The sequence below is a fragment of the Choristoneura fumiferana genome, chromosome 18 (assembly GCF_025370935.1).
Source record: "Choristoneura fumiferana chromosome 18, NRCan_CFum_1, whole genome shotgun sequence".
Lineage (NCBI taxonomy): Eukaryota > Metazoa > Arthropoda > Insecta > Lepidoptera > Tortricidae > Choristoneura > Choristoneura fumiferana.
Genome location: NC_133489.1, coordinates 3,362,081 through 3,388,473, shown reverse-complemented (window position 1 = coordinate 3,388,473; position 26,393 = coordinate 3,362,081). Strand labels below are relative to the sequence as shown.

The window sequence follows — 26,393 nt, the reverse complement described above, 5'->3', positions numbered from 1 at the left end:
CTGTCAGATTGACAAAAAAGTTTCGTGCGGGAAGTCGAAACGTCAGCTAGTAATTTGTTCAGAAATTGAACGTTGAAGAGGTTGCGTTCATTACATTTTTTATCGCCTGCCTGCAGCAGGGTACTACGAAACTCGAAGTTCGTATCGTACCGTCCCTCGTATTAAATAGTACTAGATGAAAACCCGGCTTCGCTCGGGTAAAATGTAGACTCATAATAATATGTTTGAAAAAATTTTTTGCCAGTAAAGACTGTCGTACTTATCGAAAAATCTGACGTATATTCCCAGCCTTAATTATTATCACAAACACTTTAACGGCTACCTACGTATCGGTATTTCACCAGTAGATATTTCTCCTAAATCTTATTTGCCCAAATAACTACGTAGTCAGTCCCAAAGTTCTGTCAAATGAAAATAATGATAAAAACAAAGTACCAATCAGTTTTTTAATAAATTATATACCAATTTAAAGTACATTTAATAAAAAAATAAATTTAAGTACTTAAAATTATTCAAAATGACTTCCTTTGTTTTTAATACAGGCCCTTAATCGGCGCAGCCAGTCGTCTATCGCAGCACGCACCATTTTCATGTCTATTTCAGCGACTGCTTTCTTAAAGATGACTTCAGGCTCTCCAAATTTTTATGGGGTTTAGCACAGACCTTCCCCTCTAAGACCTGCCAAATTTTAAAGTCCAGAGGATTAAGGTTCGGACTGGAGGAAGGCCAATCTTCGTGTCTTATAAAGTCGATTTTTTGACGGCCAAACAGGCTTGAGTGGTCTTGGCTTTGTGTGCTGGCGCAGAATCCTGCTGGAACACAAAATTATGACCTGAAAATAGCGTGTTGGGCAGATCTTTGACATGCTTATCCAAAACCGTCTCTTGGTACACTTTCGCACTGATTTTGACCCCTTTTTCGCAAAATGAACCTCAGTTGGCCGTAATAAGATCAGAGAATACTCTTCAGAGCTCCTAGCGTACACTCTATCATTATGTTTATTGTACTTCTCTTCAATATCGAAAATCTTTTCGTCTGTAAAGAGGATATCACGGTGTCGATTTTTCGCGTACCGCTTTAACAACTTCCGGGATCTTTTAAACCTTATTGTTTTTAGACGGCATTAAGTAAGTGCCCACTTTATTTTTTGTATGCTCGCAGACTAAGATCTTCGTTTAAAACCTTTTTGACGGTTTTTCTACTGACACCCATCTGCAAAGCCATCAACTTCTGTTTTCGGACAGGATTTCTTGCTATGCGTGCCTTGATCGCTTTGATCACTGCTGGTGTTTGTACGGAGCGAGGCCGGCAATTCTTTTCTTGTTCTCAACACTGGAGACTTCATTGTACCTGTCAATCGTACGGTACACAAACCTAAGCGTTATATTTACATTTTTGAGCAACTTGAAAATGGTACTTGGCGAGTGCCCACAGCGATGCAATGCTAAAACAGCTATTCGGTTTTCTTTCAACGTCCACTCCATCGTGAGAATTGCAGCGAATGACTGTTTATTGTTTTAAAATAATTGACAAACATTCAAAAATGGAATTCAATCAAATTTTCTTAAAATCATGTTTTAAATTTAAAAATAATGTGCCAGTGACAGAACTTTGGGACCGACTACGTATGTCTGTCTCATAATCAAAGAAATTAGACCTAAGGGCCCCATATAAGGTACGATCCGGCTGTACGATCGATCTGATGAAAATCGACGAATCGTACCGTGTGTGGGGCCCTTAAAAGGTCACAATGGAGAACGAAATGCAAACCTGTGACACGTGATGACGTGACACTCACGCCACTTTGATGTGATGACTTTGACATGTTTACTTCGCAACGCCATTATATATACTCAGTAATTTATTCCATTTTTTATTGAAAATACTCGCTAAATCCGAATTTTCTACCTACAAGTTGTCGAAACAACAAACGTCAACAACTGAAGATAGTTATAGTTGAAGGTAGTTGGTGATAGTTTGAGTTTTGATAAGATCCATTCAAGTTTCCGGCAAGACGTTTCGTTTAAACACAGTCACAGTTCTTTGTAATGGATACTTTTTTGGCGTGACGCACGCGATGTGTTAAGGCGAGCCGTATCTAAGAGCTAGCTAGTATGAAACGGAACGTTTATTAACTACCACAAGATGGCGATGCGGTTTGTTTGTCAGTGCCATTAGAATTTAACGAAATTCTCCATAATCCGAATTTTGCGGATATATGTTGTCGACCGGATAGACTAATTTTTTACGCTCTTCAATTTGATGTGCATTTCGTTCGAGTCTACCGTACCCCTGGACGAAATTATTAATATAGATAAGTGTCAGAGTGTCAGAGGGACTGCACGGAACTTCGAGTTTCGTAGTAGCCTGATCACACATTAAAAAAAACAGAAAATAAATTTGTGAATTCATGTATTTCGATTTTCATACAAAATATTTACAATTCATCTCCTATTCTGTTGCCTGCGTTTTTTGAACAAGCTCATTGGTCTTTTCTCAGAACTATCACATGTGTTATCATTTTCATCAACTTTTTCAACTACATCATTTACTGAGATAGTTTTATTCATCTTTCGATTATCTTCTGCCTCCTGAAAGTCAACCACTTTAGTTCGTTTTTCAACCCTTGGTCCAGAGGGTGCCAATTCACTTTCATATTTAGACTTTTTTAATATAGAAGTAGTTTCAGTAAACAAGTCAGCAAAAGCAGCATAAATATCGCTAGGTTTCATTATTCCATTTGCTTTATCATAAGGTGTAGTATCTGGGTTCATATCAGAATGGTTAAATTCTACTTCTAATGTTTCACTGTCATCTTCATCAGCAAAGGACACACTTCTTTTTATATTAACTGCTGGTGCTATCAAATTTTCTTCCACTTCTTCTGATTCTTCAACATCTTCATTTTGCAGAACATCATCCAACCTGAAAAAATAAGTTGAAAGTAGTTCTTTAATGAAGTGTATGCAATAAACTTAGCACTAGCAGTATAATCAAGCAAAAATAACACTTACCTATCCATTTCATCTTCAAGTTCATCAAGCTCATCCATTTCATCTAGCCTTTTCATCAAGTCCTTTTCTGTTACACTAGGCGCAATCTCTTTATTCTTCAGATCATTAAGTTTTTCTTTCAACTCATTTTGTTTATGTATAACTTGTTGTAGTAAGTCTAGCTTTGAATCATGTCTTGGGGGCTCTGTTTCTGTACAATTTTGAACTTGTGTTTTTTTAAGCAGACTCAATTCATTTGTTTTATTATTGTCTTCTTGTGTTTCTATTTTTTTCTCTTGATGACTAGATGTATCATCTTTTTTTGTGTGGATCTCTTGGGGCTCAGATTTTCGTTTATTTTTATTGCTATGTAAAACTTTTCTTAGTTTATCAGGCACATAACCCATATTTTCCATTTCTTCTTCTAGCTCTTCTTTTAATTCTAGTTCTTCAAGTCTATACCACAACTCTTCATCAGTGATCTTATCTTCTGGTTCATTAGTCTTACTTTGCTGTTTGTATTCTCTCATATTCTTTTTATGTTGCTCTCTCCATTTCAAGTCTTCTTCTTCTGTGAATTCCTCAAATATTTCCTGTCCTTCATCTTTAAATACATTTTCTTTGCTAAATGAGAATCTATTATGAATGAAATCCCTTTCTTTATGAAGGGCTTCAACTTTCGACTCAGCATCTGAAAAAAAATGTTGCATATTGAATTCAAAACATGACTAAATAATAAAACTGAAGACTGAATTCAGATTTATAATTCACATAGTATTTTTAAGGATATGCTGAGCAATGACCTCTGAGATATCTTACTACCAAATATAATTACTTCTTTAAAATCCTAATGCACAAAATACCTTTAATTCTATGCTGTCTGAGGACTTCTGCCTGCGCCACTGAACATTTCACAAAAGTAGTCTGCACCTAGAGCGACTGTTACTTCATTGGTGTGCTTCACTTCTCCTCTAAACAAAATTTTACTACCTATTGGTATCAAAGCTGGAACTTTCAACTTATTGGCGTATAAACTGAAGTCAAGCGATTTTAGGTTCTGCAAATAGTTCTCCCAGAACCGTAGGGCCTCTTCATTCTTAGCTAAACTCTAAAACATTATAGTAAACAAAGTTGGTAAAGAGTTCTTGAAACTGCATGAAAGTTACACAAATAAAGATTTTATTAACCTGTTCGTATAAGTTTGATAGAAAATTCATCGCTTATGTATTTTAAAGTATTGTCGAATAAAATCTTATACTACAATTATGCTTAAAACACTAATACAACACAAATTATTATTAAATTAATAATGTTTCCTGAAAAATAACCTTGAAATGGATGACAGTCTGTCCGACGTCCGACTGTTTTTTATTTATTTTTTTAACCTTGATGCTTAGTATTTTAAGCCAAGGAGGCCTAACTTCTTTCTTTGAGTATTTAACCAGATTAATACGTATTTAAACAAAGTCTAACTTAAATGAATTTCTCGTGTTGTAATGAAATTTGCATAGCACAACACAATGATATTAGATATAAACTATGAAATATCATTGCATATTTATAACTAAAACATTCTAAAACACTGCGTAGGCGGTCTACCTGAACGTGTGATTTGTTCTGTTTCACGTCAATACTTTTCTGTCAATGTCAAAAACATACGTTCGATTTCGTCAACAAGAAGAAAATGGTTAAAAACTTTAAATAAAATACTATAGATAATTCATCATCTAATTAGTTATATCGTACAGATCAATAGGAATATATTTATACAAATATGGAGGAAAATAAGTCAATTTTACACGAGTTATACGTGTTTTCGGAGTGGAAACCAGAGCCCGAATATATCGTAAGTTTAACGCCACTTTTCCCTTTAAAATCCATATTCATTTAATTACAGAGTATTCATTATATCATAAATATATAATATATTGTAGAACTGAATATACTAACTTTGTTCTTACAGCAAAAACCGGACAACATTCTACCCGAAAATATATCGGCACTCTGGCGATGGTTAAAGTTTTTCGGACCAAAGAAGAGCTTAATAGATAGTATAGCAGCGTAAGTTTTTTTATTTAGAAAATCGGTACTTGTCAATATCAAAATATATTAGATATAATGGTAAAATGTTATAATATATTTTTTTTTCTATTTTTTTTTCGAGGCTTAAGTGCACTAGTGTGACTAAGCCAGCCTCATTGAAAGACTCGATGTCCACATTCATCAAACATTCCTATTGCGATGTCCAGATTATCTGGCTGCAAAGGAGTGCTTGATGAACCTGTAAATTCGTACTGCATCTTCCGATACCAGACAACTCAAAATAACATTCACTGCACCATTGAACAGGTCCAAATCACTCAACCACCTCTCGCGGATATCCTTCGTCAATACACACTCCACCAAAAAATGTATTAAGTCCTCAATCTTATTACAATCCGTGCACATGGGGGATTGAACTACTTTCATCATATTTAAAAATTTATTCAATGGACCATGTCCTGACCGCACTCTAAACGCCCACACAAGTAAATCCCTGGGGAGGCTGGCACAATCGAATCAGGGCACCCTGAAAATTTTGTTCTGTATTGTGTTGTACCAGATACCTTTTGTTTTTGATATCAAATTGAATGACTCTTGCCACATATCTAAGCCCTATGACATCATTGCTTACAAATATAAAGATATTTGACTTTGACAATTTATTCCTCGCAAGTGTCATCAATTCCGTACCATATGGTTTACATAGGAGTTCCATGCCATCTGTCACTGCCGTTTTAGCCACTCTATCTACTTGCTCATAAAATGTTATAATAAATGCATAAATAAAATTAGTTAATTAAACACATTTTCAGATGCAAAGAACGTCAGCAAAAATGGCACATAGCTCTCGGTGACGAAGGCAAAGTTATTGCTGTACTTACGGACAATATTCTAGAAATAAGAACAAAGCGCTCTGAGTATGCCACCATTGCAGCTAGAACTACAGGTGAGATACCTTAATGTTTGCATCCTGTCGCAGAAATGGGAGTATTGTTTGACACTTAAAACATGATAACTGAAAGTTAAAAATTGAAATAAAAATGAAATTACTGGCACTTGGGGTATCCCATCTGAGGCCTCTAGGTTGGCAACACATCTGCAATACCCCTGGTGTTGCAGATGTTTATGGGCGGTGGTGATCTCTTACCATAAGGAGACCCACTTGCTTGTTTGCCATCCAGTTGAATAAAAAAAAAACAATAAAAATTGCTAAAAAATATAATATGTCAATAAAGAACATAAATTGAAAGATTTTACATAAACATTTTGACTAACATACAGACACATCAAAAGTCTTGCAATACCTACTCATTATCCCTAGACAAATTTGATGTTTTCACTCAGTAGTACTATGCTTAGATTGAAATGTTAAAAACCCGTATCCCTATAATATCCTTAGGCACCTTTGATAAGGGTATGTACAGTCAAGGGCATAGATATTGACACGGCCAACATTGCGAAAATATGTATACACAGTCTTAATGTTAAGTGCATAAAGTCGTGTATACATATTTTTGTAACTTTGGCCGTGTCGATATCTTTGCCCTTGACTGTACATAAAATGAAAATATCTGCCTCTGGTTTCCCAGTGCCTTCTGTTAAAAGCCTGGTCCTCCTCTTGCCAGTGTCAACAGTTCATGGCATCAATCAATATGAAACTGAGGCTTATTCAATTTCATCTTCTTACATGTAGAAGTACTGTATGGATACATAAAGCTTTAATAATAATAATAATAACATGTAGAAATGTAATAATCTTTACAGCTCTAAACCTAATGTATTGTTCTTCAGTGACCCGTGACGCATACCCTCAATGGCGCAAGCTAGTGTGGAGCCCTGACTGCTCATTCCTCGCCATGGCATATGGCAATGGAGTGGTCAGCTTCTTCGACCTTACTGCTTCTAACTTGTTCAATATTCCTGCTGTGAGTATATCGCATTTACAGTTGAAGATGATTTCTGTTTTATTTAACTTTGTATGTACTAAAAATGTATAATATAAACACAAAAACAGGGTAGACAATAGGCGGTCTTATCGCTTAAAAGCGATCTCTTCCAGACAACCATTTGGGCACAAGATCTAATCATAATGTCACAAGTTGGTGCCGGAAACAGAAACAAAAATCATTAAATATATTTGTATGTTTTAGTATGTCAACAAAAACCACACCTCATTTTTTTTATTAGCGATTTATATTCTCTGGTATAGTTGTAGGAAGTGTAAAATTCAAACTTCGTATCATCCTGTCCCGCTGACGCTAATATTACTTAATAAGAGAGTGAGAGGGATAGTATGATACGAACTTCGATTTTCGAGTTTCGCAGTAGCCCTCAGGCGCGTAAAACCCTAATAAGTTTTGAACCTAGTCTGGTGATGGTGATTCAAAAACCTTTTTTGTTTAAAAACTCACACCACACAAGTGTTCCTTTCTCTGTCGCTGTGTAATGTTGACAGCGGAAAGAAAAGGTAAAAAAAAATAATTGATTGCAGTATGCTTACTTATAGGCATTGACATGTTTTCCAGGACTGCACAAGGCCTGGAGGCCTAGAATGCACGGACAACACTCACGCTGTCGCTGATATCATTTTCATGCCACTAAGAGTCAAGGACAATAAATGGTATGCTTTAAATTTAATTTACTACACTTTATCCGTTTCCTTTGAGTTACGTATACACGGAAAACTATACTACAGTCAAGGGCAAACATATAAACACGGCCAAAGTTGCAAAATATGTATACACGGTATATAAAGTCGTGTATACATATTTTTGTAACTCGATATCTTTGCCCTTGACTGTACTACACCCTTCTCGCGATAATTAACTAATTACGTGCGTCGCACACTATTGTTATTTTTGCATTGCATTTTGTACCCCCGACGCAAAAAGAGGGGTGTTATAAGTTTGACCGCTGTGTGTGTCTGTGTGTGTGTCTGTCTGTCTGTGGCACCGTAGCTCTTAAACGGGTGGACCGATTTGAATGCGTTTTTTTTATTTGAACCAACAAAAAGTTGGAAAACCCCGAATTTGTCACTTCAAAGTTCAATATCTAAAAAAACGGCTGAACCGATTTTCATAAAACATGTCAAAGAACCATCGCTAGAAAACCTGCTTTCAAATAAAAAAAACCGCATTCAAATCGGTCCACCCGTTTATGAGCTACGGTGCCACAGACAGACAGACAGACAGACACACACATAGCGGTCAAACTTATAACACCCCTCTTTTTGCGTCGGGAGTTAAAAACGGCTAGTTAGCGCATGAGAATTTTTCTCAGTGAACCTCTATAATCCTCAAGAGATATGTCTGCCCAATTTCAGGTGTCTAGTTTCAGTGTTAGGCTGTATCTCGTGTTAGTTATCTGTCAGTCGTTCATCAGTCATGATTTTTACAAGCTTTTCTTTAGCTAGCTTGCATGTTTATTTATTTATTTGGGTCAAATCTTGAAAGGTAAATTTAACCCACTTCCAGCAGTCTAATTGACTTGAAATTTGACATACTTATGTAAATTTGGTGAATATACAATAATCTGGTAGTGACATTTTGGTGGTCCTGCCAGGAACGTCCCCGTAGGAGGGAACTCCTCAATGGTTAATAGTACACACACACACAAACATCACGCCTGTATTCCCAAATGGGGTAGGCAGAGCACACGAAACGTTACCGCTTCGGAGGCACTTTTAGCAATTTTAGGTTTAAAGTTTGACAAAAAAAAAGTACAATAGTGACAGGTTGCTAGCCTACGGTACACCTTAACCTATATCCTTACATGACATCCACGGAAGAAATGGAGAGTTGTTATTCTAACCCGACACCACACAGGTTAATAGTACCGACTGGAATTTTTGGTACGGATATGCTGTTTAAATGACATTGCAAGTGCAGTCAGCAAAAAAAGCTTGTATTAAAAATGAAATTTTTAACAGCAACTTATTACAGGTAAAGATCAGATTTTATCTGTTTTACAGGAACTGGGAGGTGCTAGTGGTGACGTGCGACGGTAAACTGCGCGGCTATCTCGTGTCGGCAACCGACGGGTGCAAGCTGCATCACTCCTTCCGGTAAGTTCTATTTTAATCTCATTCAAGGTTTGTAACGGCTGCGATCGACAATCTTTTTGAAAGATAACAAATGTTCTCGCAGTTTAACCCTTTATAAGGCTCCATTTATTGGAGCATACTACCACAGAATCAAAAGCAGCTATCGAATACATACCTGACAAAGAATATTTTTAAAGCTGGTCGTATTTTCAATAATTACAATGGAAATTGTGACGTATTATGAAAGCAATAAGGTTCAGTTTCCAACTAAATGCAAGCGGTCGCTAAATCGCCTCTACCTTATTAAGGGTTAGCTAAAAGCGGAGTGTATAACTTGTTCATAAACCCATTTGTAATTTAAATATAAACATAGTGGACATAAAAAGGGGCTTTTTATGCACTTGTCGCTCAATCTACTATCTGCTTTATTTTCTAGGTTCGCCGGTGGTGTGGGTGCGATAGCGTACTGTGCGCCCCACGCCACTCTCTACGTGTGCGGTTTGCCGAGGACTAGCATCAAAGTAAGGCTAGAACAAGCAAGCTTGGGAGGAATCACATGACGCTATAGGTGTATTCTGCGACCTTTCGAAAGCTTTTGATTGTGTGGATCATGATACTTTAATTTGTAAGTTAAATTTTTATGCATTCGTGGCCTCGCTTTAGAACTCATTAAATCTTACCTCACACAAAGAAAGCAAAAGGTAGCGATTAACGGAACGGTATCGGAGGGATCTGTGGTCGAAATGGGAGTGCCTCAAGGATCCATTCTTGCCCCATTCCTGTATCTTATTTATGTAAATGACCTTACTTATATGGTAAGCCAAAAGTCGGGTATAGTTATGTTTGCTGACGACACGTCTTTACTGTTCAAGGTTAGTAGAAAAGATACCGACTTCATTGAGCCCAATGAAACCCTGTCCGTGATATCCGCATGGTTTGCTGCCAATAATTTGTTACTAAATCCTAAGAAAACTAAATGTATTAAATTCTCGTTGATAAATTCATCTAGCTCGAATTCAGTTTCTAATATAAAGTTAAATGGTCAAACTATTGAATTTGTAAAATCAACAGTATTTTTAGGAATAACGCTCGATTCTAAACTACAGTGGGACCTCACGTCACAGCAATCGCGGGTAGATTGAGCTCTGCTGCTTTTGCAGTTTGGAAAATACGGCAGCTAACCGATGTGGCGACGGCACGGTTGGTGTATTTTGCTTACTTTAATAGCATTATTTCGTACGGCCTTATTTTATGGGGATCTGCTGCAGACATTGAGTCAATTTTTATCTTACAAAAGAGAGCAATTAGAGCAATTTATAATTTGAAGACGCGTGAATCTTTAAGATCTTTTTTTAAGGAAACAGATATCCTAACCCTGCCGTCGCTTTATGTTTTTGAAATAATTATGTATGTTAGGAAGAACATATGTGATTTTCCCACTAACGTCGATAAGCCAAAGGCTACTAGAAACACAGGGAAGCTTAAAGTTCCATCTTACAGACTGGCTAAAACCAAAAAGTCTTTTCTGGGAAATTGCATACGTTTTTATAATAAAATTCCAAAAAATATTATAAATGAAACGGATACAAAATTCAGATCTATTGTCAAGAAGACATTAATATCAAAGGCGTATTATAAAGTTAATGATTATATCATGGACAGGGATATTTGGAAATAATTCCGATCCGCATTAGCGATCCCTTCAAATAGCGAACCTACTGTGTTAAAAATAAAGTTGTGTTAAATACTTGTGATGTAAGTATACATATCATTTAATAATATTGTAAATCTGTTTTAAAAAATATATATATATACCTCGTTGAGTTTCTTGCCGGATTCTTCTCAGCAGAGGTTTTTCCGAACCGGTGGTAGATTTTTTTTTGACATTCATAAGTGCTTGTTATAGCCTAAATTGAATAAAGATATTTTGACTTTGACTTTGAACAGTAGTTACTGACCTTTTGCCGAGGACTAGCATCAAAGTAAGGCTAGAACAGTAGTTACTGACCTTTTGCCGAGGACTAGCATCAAAGTAAGGCTAGAACAGTAGTTACTGACCTTTTGCCGAGGACTAGCATCAAAGTAAGGCTAGAACAGTAGTTACTGACCTTTTGCCGAGGACTAGCATCAAAGTAAGGCTAGAACAGTAGTTACTGACCTTTTGCCGAGGACTAGCATCAAAGTAAGGCTAGAACAGTAGTTACTGACCTTTTGCCGAGGACTAGCATTAAAGTAAGGCTGGAACAGTAGTTACTGACCTTTTGCCGAGGACTAGCATCAAAGTAAGGCTAGAACAGTAGTTACTGACCTTTTGAAGAGGACTAGCATCAAAGTAAGGCTAGAACAGTAGTTACTGACCTTTTGCCGAGGACTAGCATCAAAGTAAGGCTAGAACAGTAGTTACTGACCTTTTGCCGAGGACTAGCATCAAAGTAAGGCTAGAACAGTAGTTACTGACCTTTTGCCGAAGACTAGCATCAAAGTAAGGCTAGAACAGTAGTTACTGACCTTTTGCCGAGGACTAGCATTAAAGTAAGGCTAAAACAGTAGTTACTGACCTTTTGCCGAAGACTAGCATCAAAGTAAGGCTGGAACAGTAGTTACTGACCTTTTGCCGAGGACTAGCATTAAAGTAAGGCTAGAACAGTAGTTACTGACCTTTTGCCGAGGACTAGCATCAAAGTAAGGCTAGAACAGTAGTTACTGACCTTTTGCCGAGGACTAGCATCAAAGTAAGGCTGGAACAGTAGTTACTGACCTTTTGCCGAGGACTAGCATTAAAGTAAGGAACTAACCCCTGATATTATAGCAGCTTCTCATTTATTCCTTAAAAACAAGTGAAGTGTGACCTTGGCGTTGACGTCACGTTTGTGTCCCCTCCGATGATATCTACTTCCTTACCCCTGAGGTCATCGAAATTGATAAAATGATTGCAGCTACGATACGGGCCCGGAGGGCTAAGATAAAATAACCTCGTGCACACTTAAAATAATATAAATGGGGCAATTGACACCAATGGGGGTTTTTCGACAGGCGAAATATCGCTAAATGAAGTTAGTATCGTTGACATTTCTGTCACGCTTGTGATTGGATAATATCTCAATGAGCCAATTGCAAGCAAGACTGAAACGTCAAACGATACTAACGCCATCTAGCGATATTTCGCTATTTCTAGGACCCGAGAATACACATTCGTATTTTTCACACAAATATCTACCCCGAACAGGAATCGAACCCGTGACCTTAAGCTTCATAGTCAGATTCTCTAACCACTTGGCTATTCGGTATTCTCTTGCGGCTTGCGAGATTTTTTTTTAAAGTTAACGCATACTTAATAATTTTCTTTCAGCTGCCCTCCCCTCCCCTCCCCCTGGATACGCCCATGGAAGCACTAGTAAAACTTAGTAACTTTGATTCTCTACTTTGTATTTAAGGACACTTCATCACCCCTGAGTGCCGGCATAACGGCCTGGCGCATTCTGAACGAGGATCCCTTCTACAAGTTGTCCGTGGTATCAGACCAGTTGGAGACGCAGTTCGCCAACGAGAGCTTCCAGATGTACATACCTTTCGTGTCTACTAAGAACTTGGTGAGCATAATGGCATGAGAATAACAGGCTGGTTTGCAAAAAAAAAACTAATTAGTCTGTTAGTTTGATTGTCAGAAAATATCAAACGTATTTTTTCTTTTGTCAATTAGACAAAAAATAATGAAGATATAGCAACTTATAGTTCCATACTTTGCCCGCGGGCCCCCACTCCCGAACTTTGACTCGCTACATCCTTGTAATTTTTGGTCTGATTAACAAAATAAATAAAATGTAACTGGCCAACTAAAAAGAAAATATGTTTTTTTAATAAATGAAACTACCCAATGGGGAATGGATGAAAATTTTAGAAACGCTTATAACTTTTTTTATCGATAGGAATAACCTTTCTAATTAACAGAAAAAATATCAGATTTTTAAGTAGTATCAATTAATTAAAAAAAAATGAAAGTTTTCTTTACCGCCAAATTACGACAGTCCGGTCGGTTACGGGTTGTTCCATAGTCCCGAATAAAAAACATTAAAAAAGAATTTGTGTCTTTGGCTCGATCGTTTTGACAGGTGACACTCTTTACCGGCTCGGATAATACCGACCCTGTTTTTCATTTAGACACCCATAGAAGCTCATATCAGTTTCTATGGGCGTATACATGAAAACCAGGGTCGGTAGTTCCATGTCAGTATTATTCGGCCCGGTAAAGAGTGTCAAAACGATTGAGTCAAAGACACATAAATTCTTTTTTAATGTTTTTTATTCTGGACTATGGAACAACCCGTAACCCACCGGAGTGTCGTAATTTGGCGGTAAAGAAAACTCTTTAATTTTTAAAAATTAATTGATGCTACTAAAAAATGTGATATTTATTCTGTTAATTAGAAAGGTTATTCCCCATTGAACCGTAAATAACATGCAATGTGCTAAGTAATGTGTTTTTAATTTTATTTTCGTTAATGGTAACCTGTACCCTGCCATGGAACCTGTCTCATGAAAGGTTGACACACTTGACCGTTTCTTTAAACTTTCCCCACCAGCCCTTCATAGTCCAAATGGTGATATCCCCGGACAGCTCCAAGCTGGTGTGTCTCCACTGCAACGGCGACGTGAGCGCGTGGCGGCTGCCGCTGCTGAAACCGCTGCAGCGGTGGAGACTCACCTCGCAGCCCGGATTCGACCTGAGGAACCCGCTCGTCGGGGAGCAGAAGGACGCCGCGGCTTACCAGCCGGGGGACGTCAACTGGTGGAGCAATGAGGCAAGCTCACTCTTTAGATTTGTTTCATCATCAGCCGGATACTCTAAGGGCCTTATCAGTGGAACCAGAGGGTCAATGACCCCCCCCCTATCGGGCATTTTTTTGAATTCTGATATACCTGTCTGTTCTGATTAAATTATTCTTTACAGGAAATAATTCTGTCGAGATTCAGCGGCGCGGTATCAGTGTGCGATTTAGAGAACATGGTGAACATTCTCGGGAAAAAGCCCGAGTTTTTTCAAGGCGCTCCCCGGGTAAGTTATGTTTTTATATTTGGAAGGCTGTACTTCTCGTTCCATCATCATCATCAGCCGGAAGATGTATATTCTTGAATAACGACCTCCCCCTTAGAACGCTACAATGAACTCGCACCACTCACCTAAATGATTTTTTTATCGGTAAAAGTATTTTTTATATTTTTTATCATCTTTCGGTGCACAGATACATGTTTATATATTTTTAACTGTCTGAAAACTTGGTGATTTAAGAAACCGTATCCGTGACGTGGCACGACACTACACGTGAGATTTATTAATCCGGTTTAAATCTGCGTCAGGTGACCTGCGCACACGGCGGCACGTTCATGGTGCTAGAATGCGAGTCTAACGTGTTGCCAGCTAAGAAAGCACGCAGCGACGAGAGCGTGAGTATTACATGCAAACTTACTTATAACTTAGAACTCCATATTGATGTGCGTGTATACATACAGATGCATGACATTCTCATATTTAGTGTATTCAAATAAGTAACACACAGATACTTTAATTCACTCATTCAATTCATACGTGCCAGCTCTCCTGAATCGACCTATACAGCGACCCATAAAGAGTAGAAATTAAAAAGTGACAACACTGTAGTGTCATCCCTTTCAAACCAGGGAGCTAAAATTTCTACTCTTTATGGGCAAGCTGTACAATGGTAGACCGCCATTCATCAAGATAATGACGATGAAATTTAGCCTTTGGGCGGGAGGTGCGATGGTGAATAAAACAATAAATTAAAAAAAATCTAAAAACCCGACTGCCTTAAAAATACTAAAAAGAAGAAAAAAGCCTAGCGGGCTAGAACTTTGTTAAGTAGCTAACTTAAAGTTCAACAGCCGTCGGGACCCATTTAAATCGTGACGCTCAAAAATTCTTAAATGGGTGCCCGACTGTTGAACTTTAAGTTAGCTACTTAACAAAGTTCTAGCCCACTAGGCTTGTTTTCTTCTTTTTAGTATTTTTGAAGGCAGTCGGGTTTTTGATTTTTTTAATTTATTGTTTTATTTCACACTTTTCTGTGAAAATGGTATATTAAAACGGTTTTAATCCATATATTTTAAGAATGGGTTAATTATTAGCTTTCATTTGATACCCCACTTGATAGGTTTGAATAAAAAACATTTTTTGAAAACTTACAATATGGCGCCAAAAATCCGCCATTTTGATGTTTTAAGAATTAAATGTACCCAGTGTCACTCGCGTCATTAAGACGAATCCAATGACGTATTATTTATCAAAATCGGTTTAGCCGTTGAGTAGTTACGAGAGGACATAGGAATAGACAAATACATACATACGCGTCAAACACATAACCCTCATTCTTCGCAGTCGGGTAAAAATGATGTTGCTTCGATTCTACGCAATTCTAGATGGAGATGGTCCAAGTAGAATCCGACGCGGAAGACACGATGCTGGATCTAACCAAGGAGCTGTTAAAGTCGGTCCTGTTCGCGATAACGGACATGGAGGCGTTCCAGCCTCGCCCGCGTCGCGTCACCGTCGTGTCGCGCGTGTACCGGCTGCTGGGCGTCCGGAGCACCACGCCTGAGGACCTGTTCTCTAGGAAGGTGGGTCAACATTCGAGCATATTGGTCTGAGCAGTTGAAACGTAACTTAATAACGTAGCTTCGTATGCGTAAACCATTAGATCTAATCTAATAGTTGAATTGAAGTAAATTTTATTTTTAGTAAATTACAGTGCGATTTCCCAAAAACCAAGGTCTATTTATTAGCACACTAGCGTTTGCCAGCGGCTTCGCTCGCGTTAAGTTTGGGGCAACATGGATTTATTTTCTACGATCCTTTTTTTTAATGTTTCAAAATAATAAAAAAACAACCTGATCATAATTCATTCAATCTTTGAATGGGGTGCAATCTTAGAAAACGTTAAAATAACATTTTTGTTTACCTCTCTTTCTAAAATAACATTTTTCTCTATCTTCTGTAGCTCTGTTAGCTTAAAAACAAAGAATATATGTTACTAGCTTCAAAAATGGCGGACTTCTATACAAACTTTGTCGGGCAAACACCCGAACCCCATTTTCAACCCGTTTCTGTGAAAATGTTTGCACTCGGGGTGAATTTTGTTGGTTAATTAGTGCATGAGGCATGATACCTGACGTTTTTATTTTGTAACATAGTTTAGTTTATATATAGTTTTAGTTTTGGATGTTAGATAGTATTTTTTTTTTATTCTGTAAGTTTAAGTCATGATACCTTGCTAAATTATAAGATTTATATTTTGAGCTAACATCAAAGTAACGTCATTTTATTACCCTCCTACGGTTATTATCACAACGAGAAGACACATTGCCCTTTTAGGCATAAGTTCGCCTTTGTATGTTTTTTGTTTTGTTGTTTTCTTTTTGTATTATTTTTGTGTTTTATGTACAATAAAGTATTTACATACATACATCGCAACAACTTCGATCCAACTAGATTCAACATCGCCGTTACCTTTCATCGTCATAAAATCTCCCTATCTTTTGTGAAAGTTGTGTGTTGTAAATAAAGTTGACTTTCAGATTGAAAGTGGCAACTACGCCGAAGCGTTGTCGCTTGCAGAAACCTTTAGCCTGGACAGCGATTTGGTGTATCAGCAGCAGTGGAGGAAGAACCCTGTCTCCACCGACGCCATTCAGAAGTATTTGGTTAGTATGGTTCCCAATAGTGAGGCAGATTGTTGGAACAAATTGTCGTAAATGTGGATAAAACCGGATAAAATCACCGATTTTTTCTAGGTATGTACTAGTTAAGTACCAAAGCGTCCAATAACATATATCTTAATCTTACTTAAGCCCTTGTGTATATTGAAAAAATATACAAAATTATGCAGTTCAACTCACAATTATAAGTCAGGAACGATCCGACTAGTTTCTATCGTGACTTATAATTAGTAAAGCAAAAACAGAAGAGAATGTTACCAATGAAACTGATACAAAATTATAATCTATTGTCAAGAAGACATTAATATCTAAGGCGTATTATAAAGTTAATGATTATATCATGGACGGGGATATTTGGAAATGATTCCGATCCGCATTGGCGATCCCTTACTTCAAATAGCGAACCTACTGTTTTAAAAATGACGTTGTGTTAAATACTTGTGATGTATTTAATAGATATCATTTAATAATATTGTAAACCTGTTTAAAAAAAGTATATACCTCGTTGAATTTCTTGTCGGATTTTTGTCAAAAGAGGTTTTTCCGAACCGATGGTAGATTTTTTTGACGTTCATAAGTTCTATAGCCTAAATTGAATAAAGATATTTTGACTTTGACTTTAGAAAAAAGTCCAATTCACTAAAAAAATTGGCGTATCGAACACTAGTAGGATGTCCTACCTTTGAATGTCCAATATTGTTGGCAATCGCAGAGTAAAGTGTCGAAGAAGATCTGGGCGGTGCACCAGTGCGTGGACCGGCTGCCGGAGACCCTGCCCGCCGCCAACCAGCTGCTGCACTTCGGCCTCACGCTCACCACGACAGAAATACTTCAAGGTAACTGTGCCCTGACTCCTGACTCCTGGGCCTTGTGACACTCGCCGCCCCGCCCAAGGGGCCGTAAGTCAATATGCCTTTGATAGCGAATCAAAATCAAACATTTACCCCTTATTCATAAAACTTAACAAGCCTATGTTAACTAACAAATGCTTTGTCCCTTTCTAACAAATACAAATGTCGAAGTGACAGATAAGGACAAACGAATTTTAGCGGCATTTTAACCAAAATAGGTTTGATTGTCGTTTATGAATAAGGGGTTACTCTGTAAGTAGGCCACAAAGGGAATTGACTTCTTCATTTAATTTTAACAATGTATGGAACCGAAAAAAAATCAGACTATTTTCAACAAATGGATTAATGATTTAGCATTATATTGTTCAGCATTGAACGAGCATGAAACACTAATTTTGATTGACGTTAAAAATTTCACTCTGTAGATATGCATGGAACACAATTTTTCTCTTAAATAAGTTATTTAACATGATACCAAACTGGAAAATAAAACGACCGACGTAAATATTTAACTGTTGAAAAATAAGGAATGTACTACGAGCAAATGAAGTTTGAATTCCATCTCTTTCTAGAAAAATGAGTGTAGACTTTCTATGGTCAACGTGGCATATGACGTGATGGTCCTTGTCGTATTTCTCTGTCTAGTGTAAAATATTCTTCGTTTTATTAAGGTATTGAAAAAGTCTTTTAACCTCCTAAGTCCTCGCGTACTTTATAAATGACTAATTAACACTAAGAATAACGGCCGAATGTACTTTATAAAGTACAAATTGTTCATTGAATAAAGAATTCTAAAAATTTTGAAAGAATTCCGCCTCTACTGGGCGTTCACACTGGCAATGGGCATCCTTACAGCCCTAAAACCGACATCGCGGCGACCTTTCACCGTGAGGCTATACCAATGTCCAATATAACATAGCAGGTCACCAATGTCTAGGTCAGGGTTTCTCAAAGTGGGGTACGCGAACCCCTAGGGGTTCGCTATTCGACGGTAGGGGGTTCGCGACAAGGTTTACGTGATGGTTGCTGCAAGACTGGCAAGATGAATAAGATTGGTTTTAGGAGTCTTTTTGTATTTTTTATTTCAACTCCACTTATTTGTTTGTTATCTGTTGTTGTTTCAGTTTGTATTTTCGTTGGCAAGATGATTATTACCTATATTTGTTACCTTTTATTGAAATCAATAATACACATTATATTATCATGATGATTGAAATAAAAATAAACTTAGTTTCTTCAACAGACAATTTTCATCAACATCCAACTTTCTTTTGGGTTCGCTGTCATCTAGAAACTTTAACAGGGGTACGTGTAGCCGAAAGTTTGAGAAACCCTGGTCTAGGTCTTAAACGCTAAGTTAGTTAAAAAATGTCAGGACTCAGGAGGATACATGTATTTTCCAGAAATAAACAAAGAAAGGTCCTCGAAAATTACCGACCCTGGTGACATAGTGCTGTCAGATCTGAACGCGTACACGAGCGAGTTGCTGCGATGTCGGCACGTCATGCTGTTCTGCCGCGACCGCATAGCGCTTTACGAGGTAAGTGACAGCGTACGACGCATATTAGCGTACGACGATAAAGACGTATTTAAAAATCCCTTAGTAGTTGTAGTAATTGTACCTATTTTTTGTGTTTCTGTATAGGTAGGTATAAGTGGATTTTAGAGCACATTAGTTTTTATTACGTTAATGCTATAATTTTTATTGCTAAATAAATAAATGAATACATCTCTGTAAGTTGGTCAATTTTGGGTACGTTTGGGTCTCGAAAACCAATCTCCTGGCATATTTTTATTTACAAGGTTAATTAATAGACTGAAAACCTTAGACACCCTAACAATTAAAAAAAGTTAATTGTATTTATTTTCTAATAACTTAATCATTTCAAAAAATATTCGCATATTTTACTAAGTAAGTAATTCCACTTGATTTCTAACTACACTCATAATTTGTACTGGTCAGTTGCACTTCGCCGTCTTTACACTCTCTTTCAAACTTGGTAAAATTGGTATTATCTATTCTGATATCTGATGGCGATAATGAGTAAAATTAGTAAATTAAACAGTTCATCTCACGATTATAAGCCAGAAACGGTCCGGCTAGTTTCGATCTTTTCGGAAGATCTTTTTCATAGGTGAGTGCGTTTACGAAGGTGGCCATTTAATGTAGTATTTTACCAATATGTCTCCCGAGAGATTAAGTATTATGATGATGAATAAGTTTAAACAATTCTCAGGCCATACTGCGCTGTGAAAAATCAACGTACGTCAAGGACGAATACGACCGCCTCCGAAGCAACAGCCTAGTCCACAGTTCCATAGAGATAGCGAAGGAGGGCCGCATAGAGGCGCTCACTTGTCTATGGCCGCACATAAAAACTGTCGCCATGCAGTTGGCAGTACTGGAGAGCTTGCCAGAGACGATAAACCCGTTGGACTACCAACATTTGTTACCGATCAAAGAGGCGCTTATGTGGTTTGAGAAGAAAAGTCCGGTGAAGATTGTGCCGAGCGAGTATGACAATGATTGGTGCCGGAAGGAGATATTTAGGTAAGCTTTTTGAATAGGTATGATTTACAGGGACGAAGTGTGACTGATTGACTGAGCTTTAGATTAGCAACGTTATTGAATTTTGTACCATAATATTTTCATAGTATCACAGTAGATCCACCACGGAATAAATATAAACCGGTACCTATAAGTATAAACCTTCTAGCTCGTCTAACTTATGGTTGCTAGAGCAACGCCCTCCGGCTTCATGCTGGTGTAGTTTTTGGGAAATGAAGCTGAAAACTGTGAAGTGCCTTTGATTAGTGACCTTTTTTTTTGCAAATTGTACCCGGGCAAAGCTAGTATACAAAATATACAAAGCAAAATACATAGTACTAAAAGTGTTGTTAGACTCACAACTGGTAGCATGGTGTACGGTTGTGTCACTCTGATGATGAGCTCTGGTTGAGTTCGAAACGCATCAGTGTAGTGTGGTGGTGTTGATAGATGGGTTTGTGTGATTTGTGTGTGTTCTTACAGTGTGGAGGTGGAGGAACTGCATGAACACGCATATTTTGCATAAGCTTAGCTATCGTAAGGTCGCGGGTGAGCAAGGAAATTCTTTTAGTTCATTGATATGGACCTCCGCAAAGTAACGCCTGATTCAATAAATTATTTAAAATACATAGTAAAAGGGACCATGTCATAACTCATTGATAAAATTTATGTGACAGATAAATATGATGCCGTCTCTGTTTATTCGGACAAAAGAAACAGCTATTTGTCACGTAAAAAATATCAACGAGTGGTGAAACAGTTCCTATTTAATTTACTTACGCAGATCAATATGGAGCTCCAACTGGTCAGAAGACAGCACTCCGGACTCAGACACAGGCGTCGCTGTGAACGACGACATATCGAAATGGTACGACAAGCGAGCGAGGGAGATAGAAGAACACTGCGGCCTCGTCTCGCACGCGCTCACTCTCGCCACTCTGGCCACCGTCGGAGGGGGGGTGGAGGGACTTGACGTGCTTATGTTCAATTTAGTCACTTTGGACACTCTGATCTATGATTTGAATGTGGAAGGGGTTACGCTGAAGCAGTTGGAGAAGATGAGCTCGTTGGAGACGTGCGGGCTGCTTATGAAAATGGTAAGATTTTTGATTTTTAGTTCATTGATATGGACCTCCGCAAAGTAACGCCTGATTCAATCTTTTTTTTTTGAAGTTTATTTCGATCGATTTTCATGAAGTCGTATATTAAGGAAATTTTATTAGGAGTGTTTACAAGTGTTAACTAAATAATTTAAAAGTGTTACGTTTTCCTCTTAGTATTAGGCTGTTGCCCTGGTTCTTTTGCTACGTGAGCCAACACTTTTAAGACTTATGGACATTTCGTTTCGATTATCTTTTTTAAAATTCATCAGTAGACTTTTTTGGACAGAACTAAACCTTTAACTAAGTTAAAGACCTTTTATTAAAGAAAAAAAGTACACTTCCGAGCCCCGGCAAGATATTTTTTTTACTTCATTTTTATGGACCTCTTGAAAGATACTTGTTTAAAAAAAAAACACTTCTCATGCTCGTAAAGATCGTGTTTATGCTGTATCTAGGCGACATAAAAAGACTTTTTTTATGCTCGAGTGCATAAAGTAAAATCTTCGTCTTAGACCAAGGTAATCAGGTGTCAACAGCCACAAAACAAAAAAAAATCTACATATTTTTTTAAATAATTTTTAGTTTAAATAAAACTAAAAAGCCATCAAAACAATCAAAACAAATCAATAAAAAAAAAATTAATTATATAATAATGCATTAAAAATAAAAGGTAGATAGAAAGTGAACAATTGTGTCCACTGTTGCTATTTAATTTCCTCGCTTACTTAGAAACTCCTTCACTTTCACTTAGACAAGCAGAGTGTAAAACTCGAAAACACATTTTCCCCTATATGAACATCTCGGGTAAAATGGCTCGTTTTATGCTCTTGTTGTACAATCTACTATCTATCTGTACCATTAAATACTAATAATGTGAGCAGTCCACGCCAGCGACATTCGTATCGGATCTCAAGCAATACGTGATCCCGTTCTTGAAGCGGTATGAAACGCTGGAGAAACGCACAGGCGCCTGTCTCAACGGGCTGATCGACTATTTGGAGAGCATCAGCGTTAAAGACCTGTCTTATGTATTATTGGTAAGTATTGTATGCATCTTTTCATTCTGAGAAGAGATTTACAGCAGTGGGACGTGTATAAAGTATTATAATGCATTTTATTTTATTTAAGACGATGCCTAGGTGCAAAATTACCTTATTATAATTTTTACCTATTTTTTTATGTTAATTTGACTACATTTTGCTACATGTTTGGTGCCTAGTGGAGAACCAAGTTTTGAAGATCGGCAGTTTTATGGTCGAAACCGAATTTTTAGGCCAAAACCTGCCGAAATCGAACTTTGGTGAAACACCAATTATTAGATAAACAACAGCATGTAAAAACCGCATTCAAATCGGTTCACCCGTTTAAGAGCTACGGTGCCATAGACAGACACACAGACACACATAGCGGTCAAACTTATAACTTAACACTCCTCTTTTTGCGTCGGGGGTTAAAAACCTTGTACGTTTGTCTGCCTGAAGGTTCTTCAGTCTCCGAGTGAGTTCGAGCTGGACGTCCGTACGCACTTGGACCTGGCTGAGAGATGCTTGTTCGCGTACACAGAAACAGAACAGCTCGACAAGGCTTGCGATTTGCTGGATACCATACTTAAAGAAAGGTAAGAATAAAGTTACATCTACCGAAAAATTTATGTGCCTCGCTCACAGCCGCTTTTTAGGGTTCCGAAGCCAAAATGGCAAAAACGGAACCCTTATAGTTTCGCCATGTCTGTCTGTCCGTCCGCGGCTTTGGTCAGGGACTATCAATGCTAGAAAGCTGTAATTTTGAACGGATATATAGGTAAACTATGCCCACAAAATGGTACAATTAGAAATTAAAAAAAAACTTTTTTAGGGTACCTCCCATAGACGTAAAGTGGGGGTGATTTTTTTTCTCTCATCCAACCCTATAGTGTGGGGTATCGTTGGATAGGTCTTTTAAAACCATTAGGGGGTTTGCTAAGACGATTTTTCGATTTAGCGATCTGTTTGCGAAATATTCAACTTTAAAGTGCAAATTTCCAATAAAATCGAGCTTCCCCCCCCCCTTCTAAAATCTAAAGCGGTGGGTGAAAAAATTGGAAAAAATTCAGGATGGTAGTAAGTGTATCAAACTTTCAAGGAAAACTATATCGGCTAAGTTTGCTTGAGAATTATTAGTAGTTTATGAGCCTAAGGTATAAAATATACCTAAACTTGAAGATTCCTTTTATAAAATACGAAATCCTTAGATAAATATCACATAATTTTTTCGTAATGGCTACGGAACTCTATTTTGGGCGTCTCCGACACGCTCTTGGCCGGTTTTTTTATGAGTGAACGCGCCCGGCAAAGCCTTTGATACAAGCTTTATCTTTTGTAGCGACGGCAGCATATCTCCAAGCGAGCTAGTCCGCCGAGTGAAGGAACTGGAGCGTTTAGTAGCTGCCAGCAGCCTCATCAACTGGCGCGGCGTGGCCGTGGCGCCGCGCGAGCTGCGCGACTTGTACCGCTCGGACGAGCGCTCGCGCAAGCTGCTGATGCGAGTGGCCCGGGAGCCTACTGCGTACGTACTGGGTACAGGCAGCTACTGGCGCGCCAGTGGCTGCCGGCAGCCTCATCAACTGGCGCGGCGTGGCCGTGGCGCCGCGCGAGCTGCGCGACTTGTACCGCTCGGACGAGCGCTCGCGCAAGCTGCTGATGCGAGTGGCCCGGGAGCCTACTGCGTACGTACTGGGTACAGGCAGCTACTGGCGCGCCAGTGGCTGCCGGCAGCCTCATCAACTGGCGCGGCGTGGCCGTGGCGCCGCGCGAGCTGCGCGACTTGTACCGCTCGGACGAGCGCTCGCGCAAGCTGCTGATGCGAGTGGCCCGGGAGCCTACTGCGTACGTACTGGGTACAGGCAGCTACTGGCGCGCCAGTGGCTGCCGGCAGCCTCATCAACTGGCGCGGCGTGGCCGTGGCGCCGCGCGAGCTGCGCGACTTGTACCGCTCGGACGAGCGCTCGCGCAAGCTGCTGATGCGAGTGGCCCGGGAGCCTACTGCGTACGTACTGGGTACAGGCAGCTACTGGCGCGCCAGTGGCTGCCGGCAGCCTCATCAACTGGCGCGGCGTGGCCGTGGCGCGGCGCGACTTGTACCGCTCGGACGAGCGCTCGCGCAAGCTGCTGATGCGAGTGGCCCGGGAGCCTACTGCGTACGTACTGGGTACAGGCAGCTACTGGCGCGCCAGTGGCTGCCGGCAGCCTCATCAACTGGCGCGGCGTGGCCGTGGCGCCGCGCGAGCTGCGCGACTTGTACCGCTCGGACGAGCGCTCGCGCAAGCTGCTGATGCGAGTGGCCCGGGAGCCTACTGCGTACGTACTGGGTACAGGCAGCTACTGGCGCGCCAGTGGCTGCCGGCAGCCTCATCAACTGGCGCGGCGTGGCCGTGGCGCCGCGCGAGCTGCGCGACTTGTACCGCTCGGACGAGCGCTCGCGCAAGCTGCTGATGCGAGTGGCCCGGGAGCCTACTGCGTACGTACTGGGTACAGGCAGCTACTGGCGCGCCAGTGGCTGCCGGCAGCCTCATCAACTGGCGCGCGTGGCCGTGGCGCCGCGCGAGCTGCGCGACTTGTACCGCTCGGACGAGCGCTCGCGCAAGCTGCTGATGCGAGTGGCCCGGGAGCCTACTGCGTACGTACTGGGTACAGGCAGCTACTGGCGCGCCAGTGGCTGCCGGCAGCCTCATCAACTGGCGCGGCGTGGCCGTGGCGCCGCGCGAGCTGCGCGACTTGTACCGCTCGGACGAGCGCTCGCGCAAGCTGCTGATGCGAGTGGCCCGGGAGCCTACTGCGTACGTACTGGGTACAGGCAGCTACTGGCGCGCCAGTGGCTGCCGGCAGCCTCATCAACTGGCGCGGCGTGGCCGTGGCGCCGCGCGAGCTGCGCGACTTGTACCGCTCGGACGAGCGCTCGCGCAAGCTGCTGATGCGAGTGGCCCGGGAGCCTACTGCGTACGTACTGGGTACAGGCAGCTACTGGCGCGCCAGTGGCTGCCGGCAGCCTCATCAACTGGCGCGGCGTGGCCGTGGCGCCGCGCGAGCTGCGCGACTTGTACCGCTCGGACGAGCGCTCGCGCAAGCTGCTGATGCGAGTGGCCCGGGAGCCTACTGCGTACGTACTGGGTACAGGCAGCTACTGGCGCGCCAGTGGCTGCCGGCAGCCTCATCAACTGGCGCGGCGTGGCCGTGGCGCCGCGCGAGCTGCGCGACTTGTACCGCTCGGACGAGCGCTCGCGCAAGCTGCTGATGCGAGTGGCCCGGGAGCCTACTGCGTACGTACTGGGTACAGGCAGCTACTGGCGCCCCAGTGGCTGCCAGCAGCCTCATCAACTGGCGCGGCGTGGCCGTGGCGCCGCGCGAGCTGCGCGACTTGTACCGCTCGGACGAGCGCTTCGCGCAAGCTGCTGATGCGAGTGGCCCGGGAGCCTACTGCGTACGTACTGGGTACAGGCAGCTACTGGCGCGCCAGTGGCTGCCGGCAGCCTCATCAACTGGCGCGGCGTGGCCGTGGCGCCGCGCGAGCTGCGCGACTTGTACCGCTCGGACGAGCGCTCGCGCAAGCTGCTGATGCGAGTGGCCCGGGAGCCTACTGCGTACGTACTGGGTACAGGCAGCTACTGCGCGCCAGTGGCTGCCGGCAGCCTCATCAACTGGCGCGGCGTGGCCGTGGCGCCGCGCGAGCTGCGCGACTTGTACCGCTCGGACGAAGCGCTCGCGCAAGCTGCTGATGCGAGTGGCCCGGGAGCCTACTGCGTACGTACTGGGTACAGGCAGCTACTGGCGCGCCAGTGGCTGCCGGCAGCCTCATCAACCTGGCGCGGCGTGGCCGTGGCGCCGCGCGAGCTGCGCGACTTGTACCGCTCGACGCAGCGGCTCGCGCAAGCTGCTGATGCGAGTGGCCCGGGAGCCTACTGCGTACGTACTGGGTACAGGCAGCTACTGGGCGCGCCACTGGCTGCCGGCAGCCCTCATCAACTGGCGCGGCGTGGCCGTGGCGCGCGCGAAAGAACTGCGCGGACTTGTACCGCTCGGACGAGCGCTCGCGCAAGCTGCTGATGCGAGT

The 26,393-nt window shown here is 41.0% G+C and overlaps 1 protein-coding gene and 1 pseudogene across 1 annotated transcript in view; one reads left to right on the top strand and one right to left on the bottom strand.

Moving 5' to 3' along the window:
• Positions 1-2,395: 2,395 nt before the first annotated feature.
• LOC141437942 (uncharacterized) lies at positions 2,396-4,224 on the bottom strand (annotated as a pseudogene).
• A 423-nt stretch (positions 4,225-4,647) lies between these two features.
• The window catches only part of LOC141438248 (NBAS subunit of NRZ tethering complex-like), a gene marked incomplete in the record, with an annotated part of 82,235 nt that continues 60,489 nt past the window's right edge, over positions 4,648-26,393 (top strand). The window contains 20 exon segments of the mRNA XM_074102044.1: positions 4,648-4,839; positions 4,957-5,054; positions 5,849-5,982; positions 6,828-6,961; positions 7,562-7,656; positions 9,007-9,099; positions 9,515-9,599; positions 12,513-12,668; positions 13,659-13,877; positions 14,027-14,131; positions 14,434-14,520; positions 15,511-15,708; positions 16,666-16,791; positions 17,519-17,642; positions 19,061-19,197; positions 19,895-20,208; positions 20,990-21,302; positions 22,190-22,345; positions 22,790-22,926; positions 23,670-23,852. Of these exon segments, the coding sequence (XP_073958145.1) occupies positions 4,768-4,839; positions 4,957-5,054; positions 5,849-5,982; positions 6,828-6,961; positions 7,562-7,656; positions 9,007-9,099; positions 9,515-9,599; positions 12,513-12,668; positions 13,659-13,877; positions 14,027-14,131; positions 14,434-14,520; positions 15,511-15,708; positions 16,666-16,791; positions 17,519-17,642; positions 19,061-19,197; positions 19,895-20,208; positions 20,990-21,302; positions 22,190-22,345; positions 22,790-22,926; positions 23,670-23,852 (2,966 nt within the window).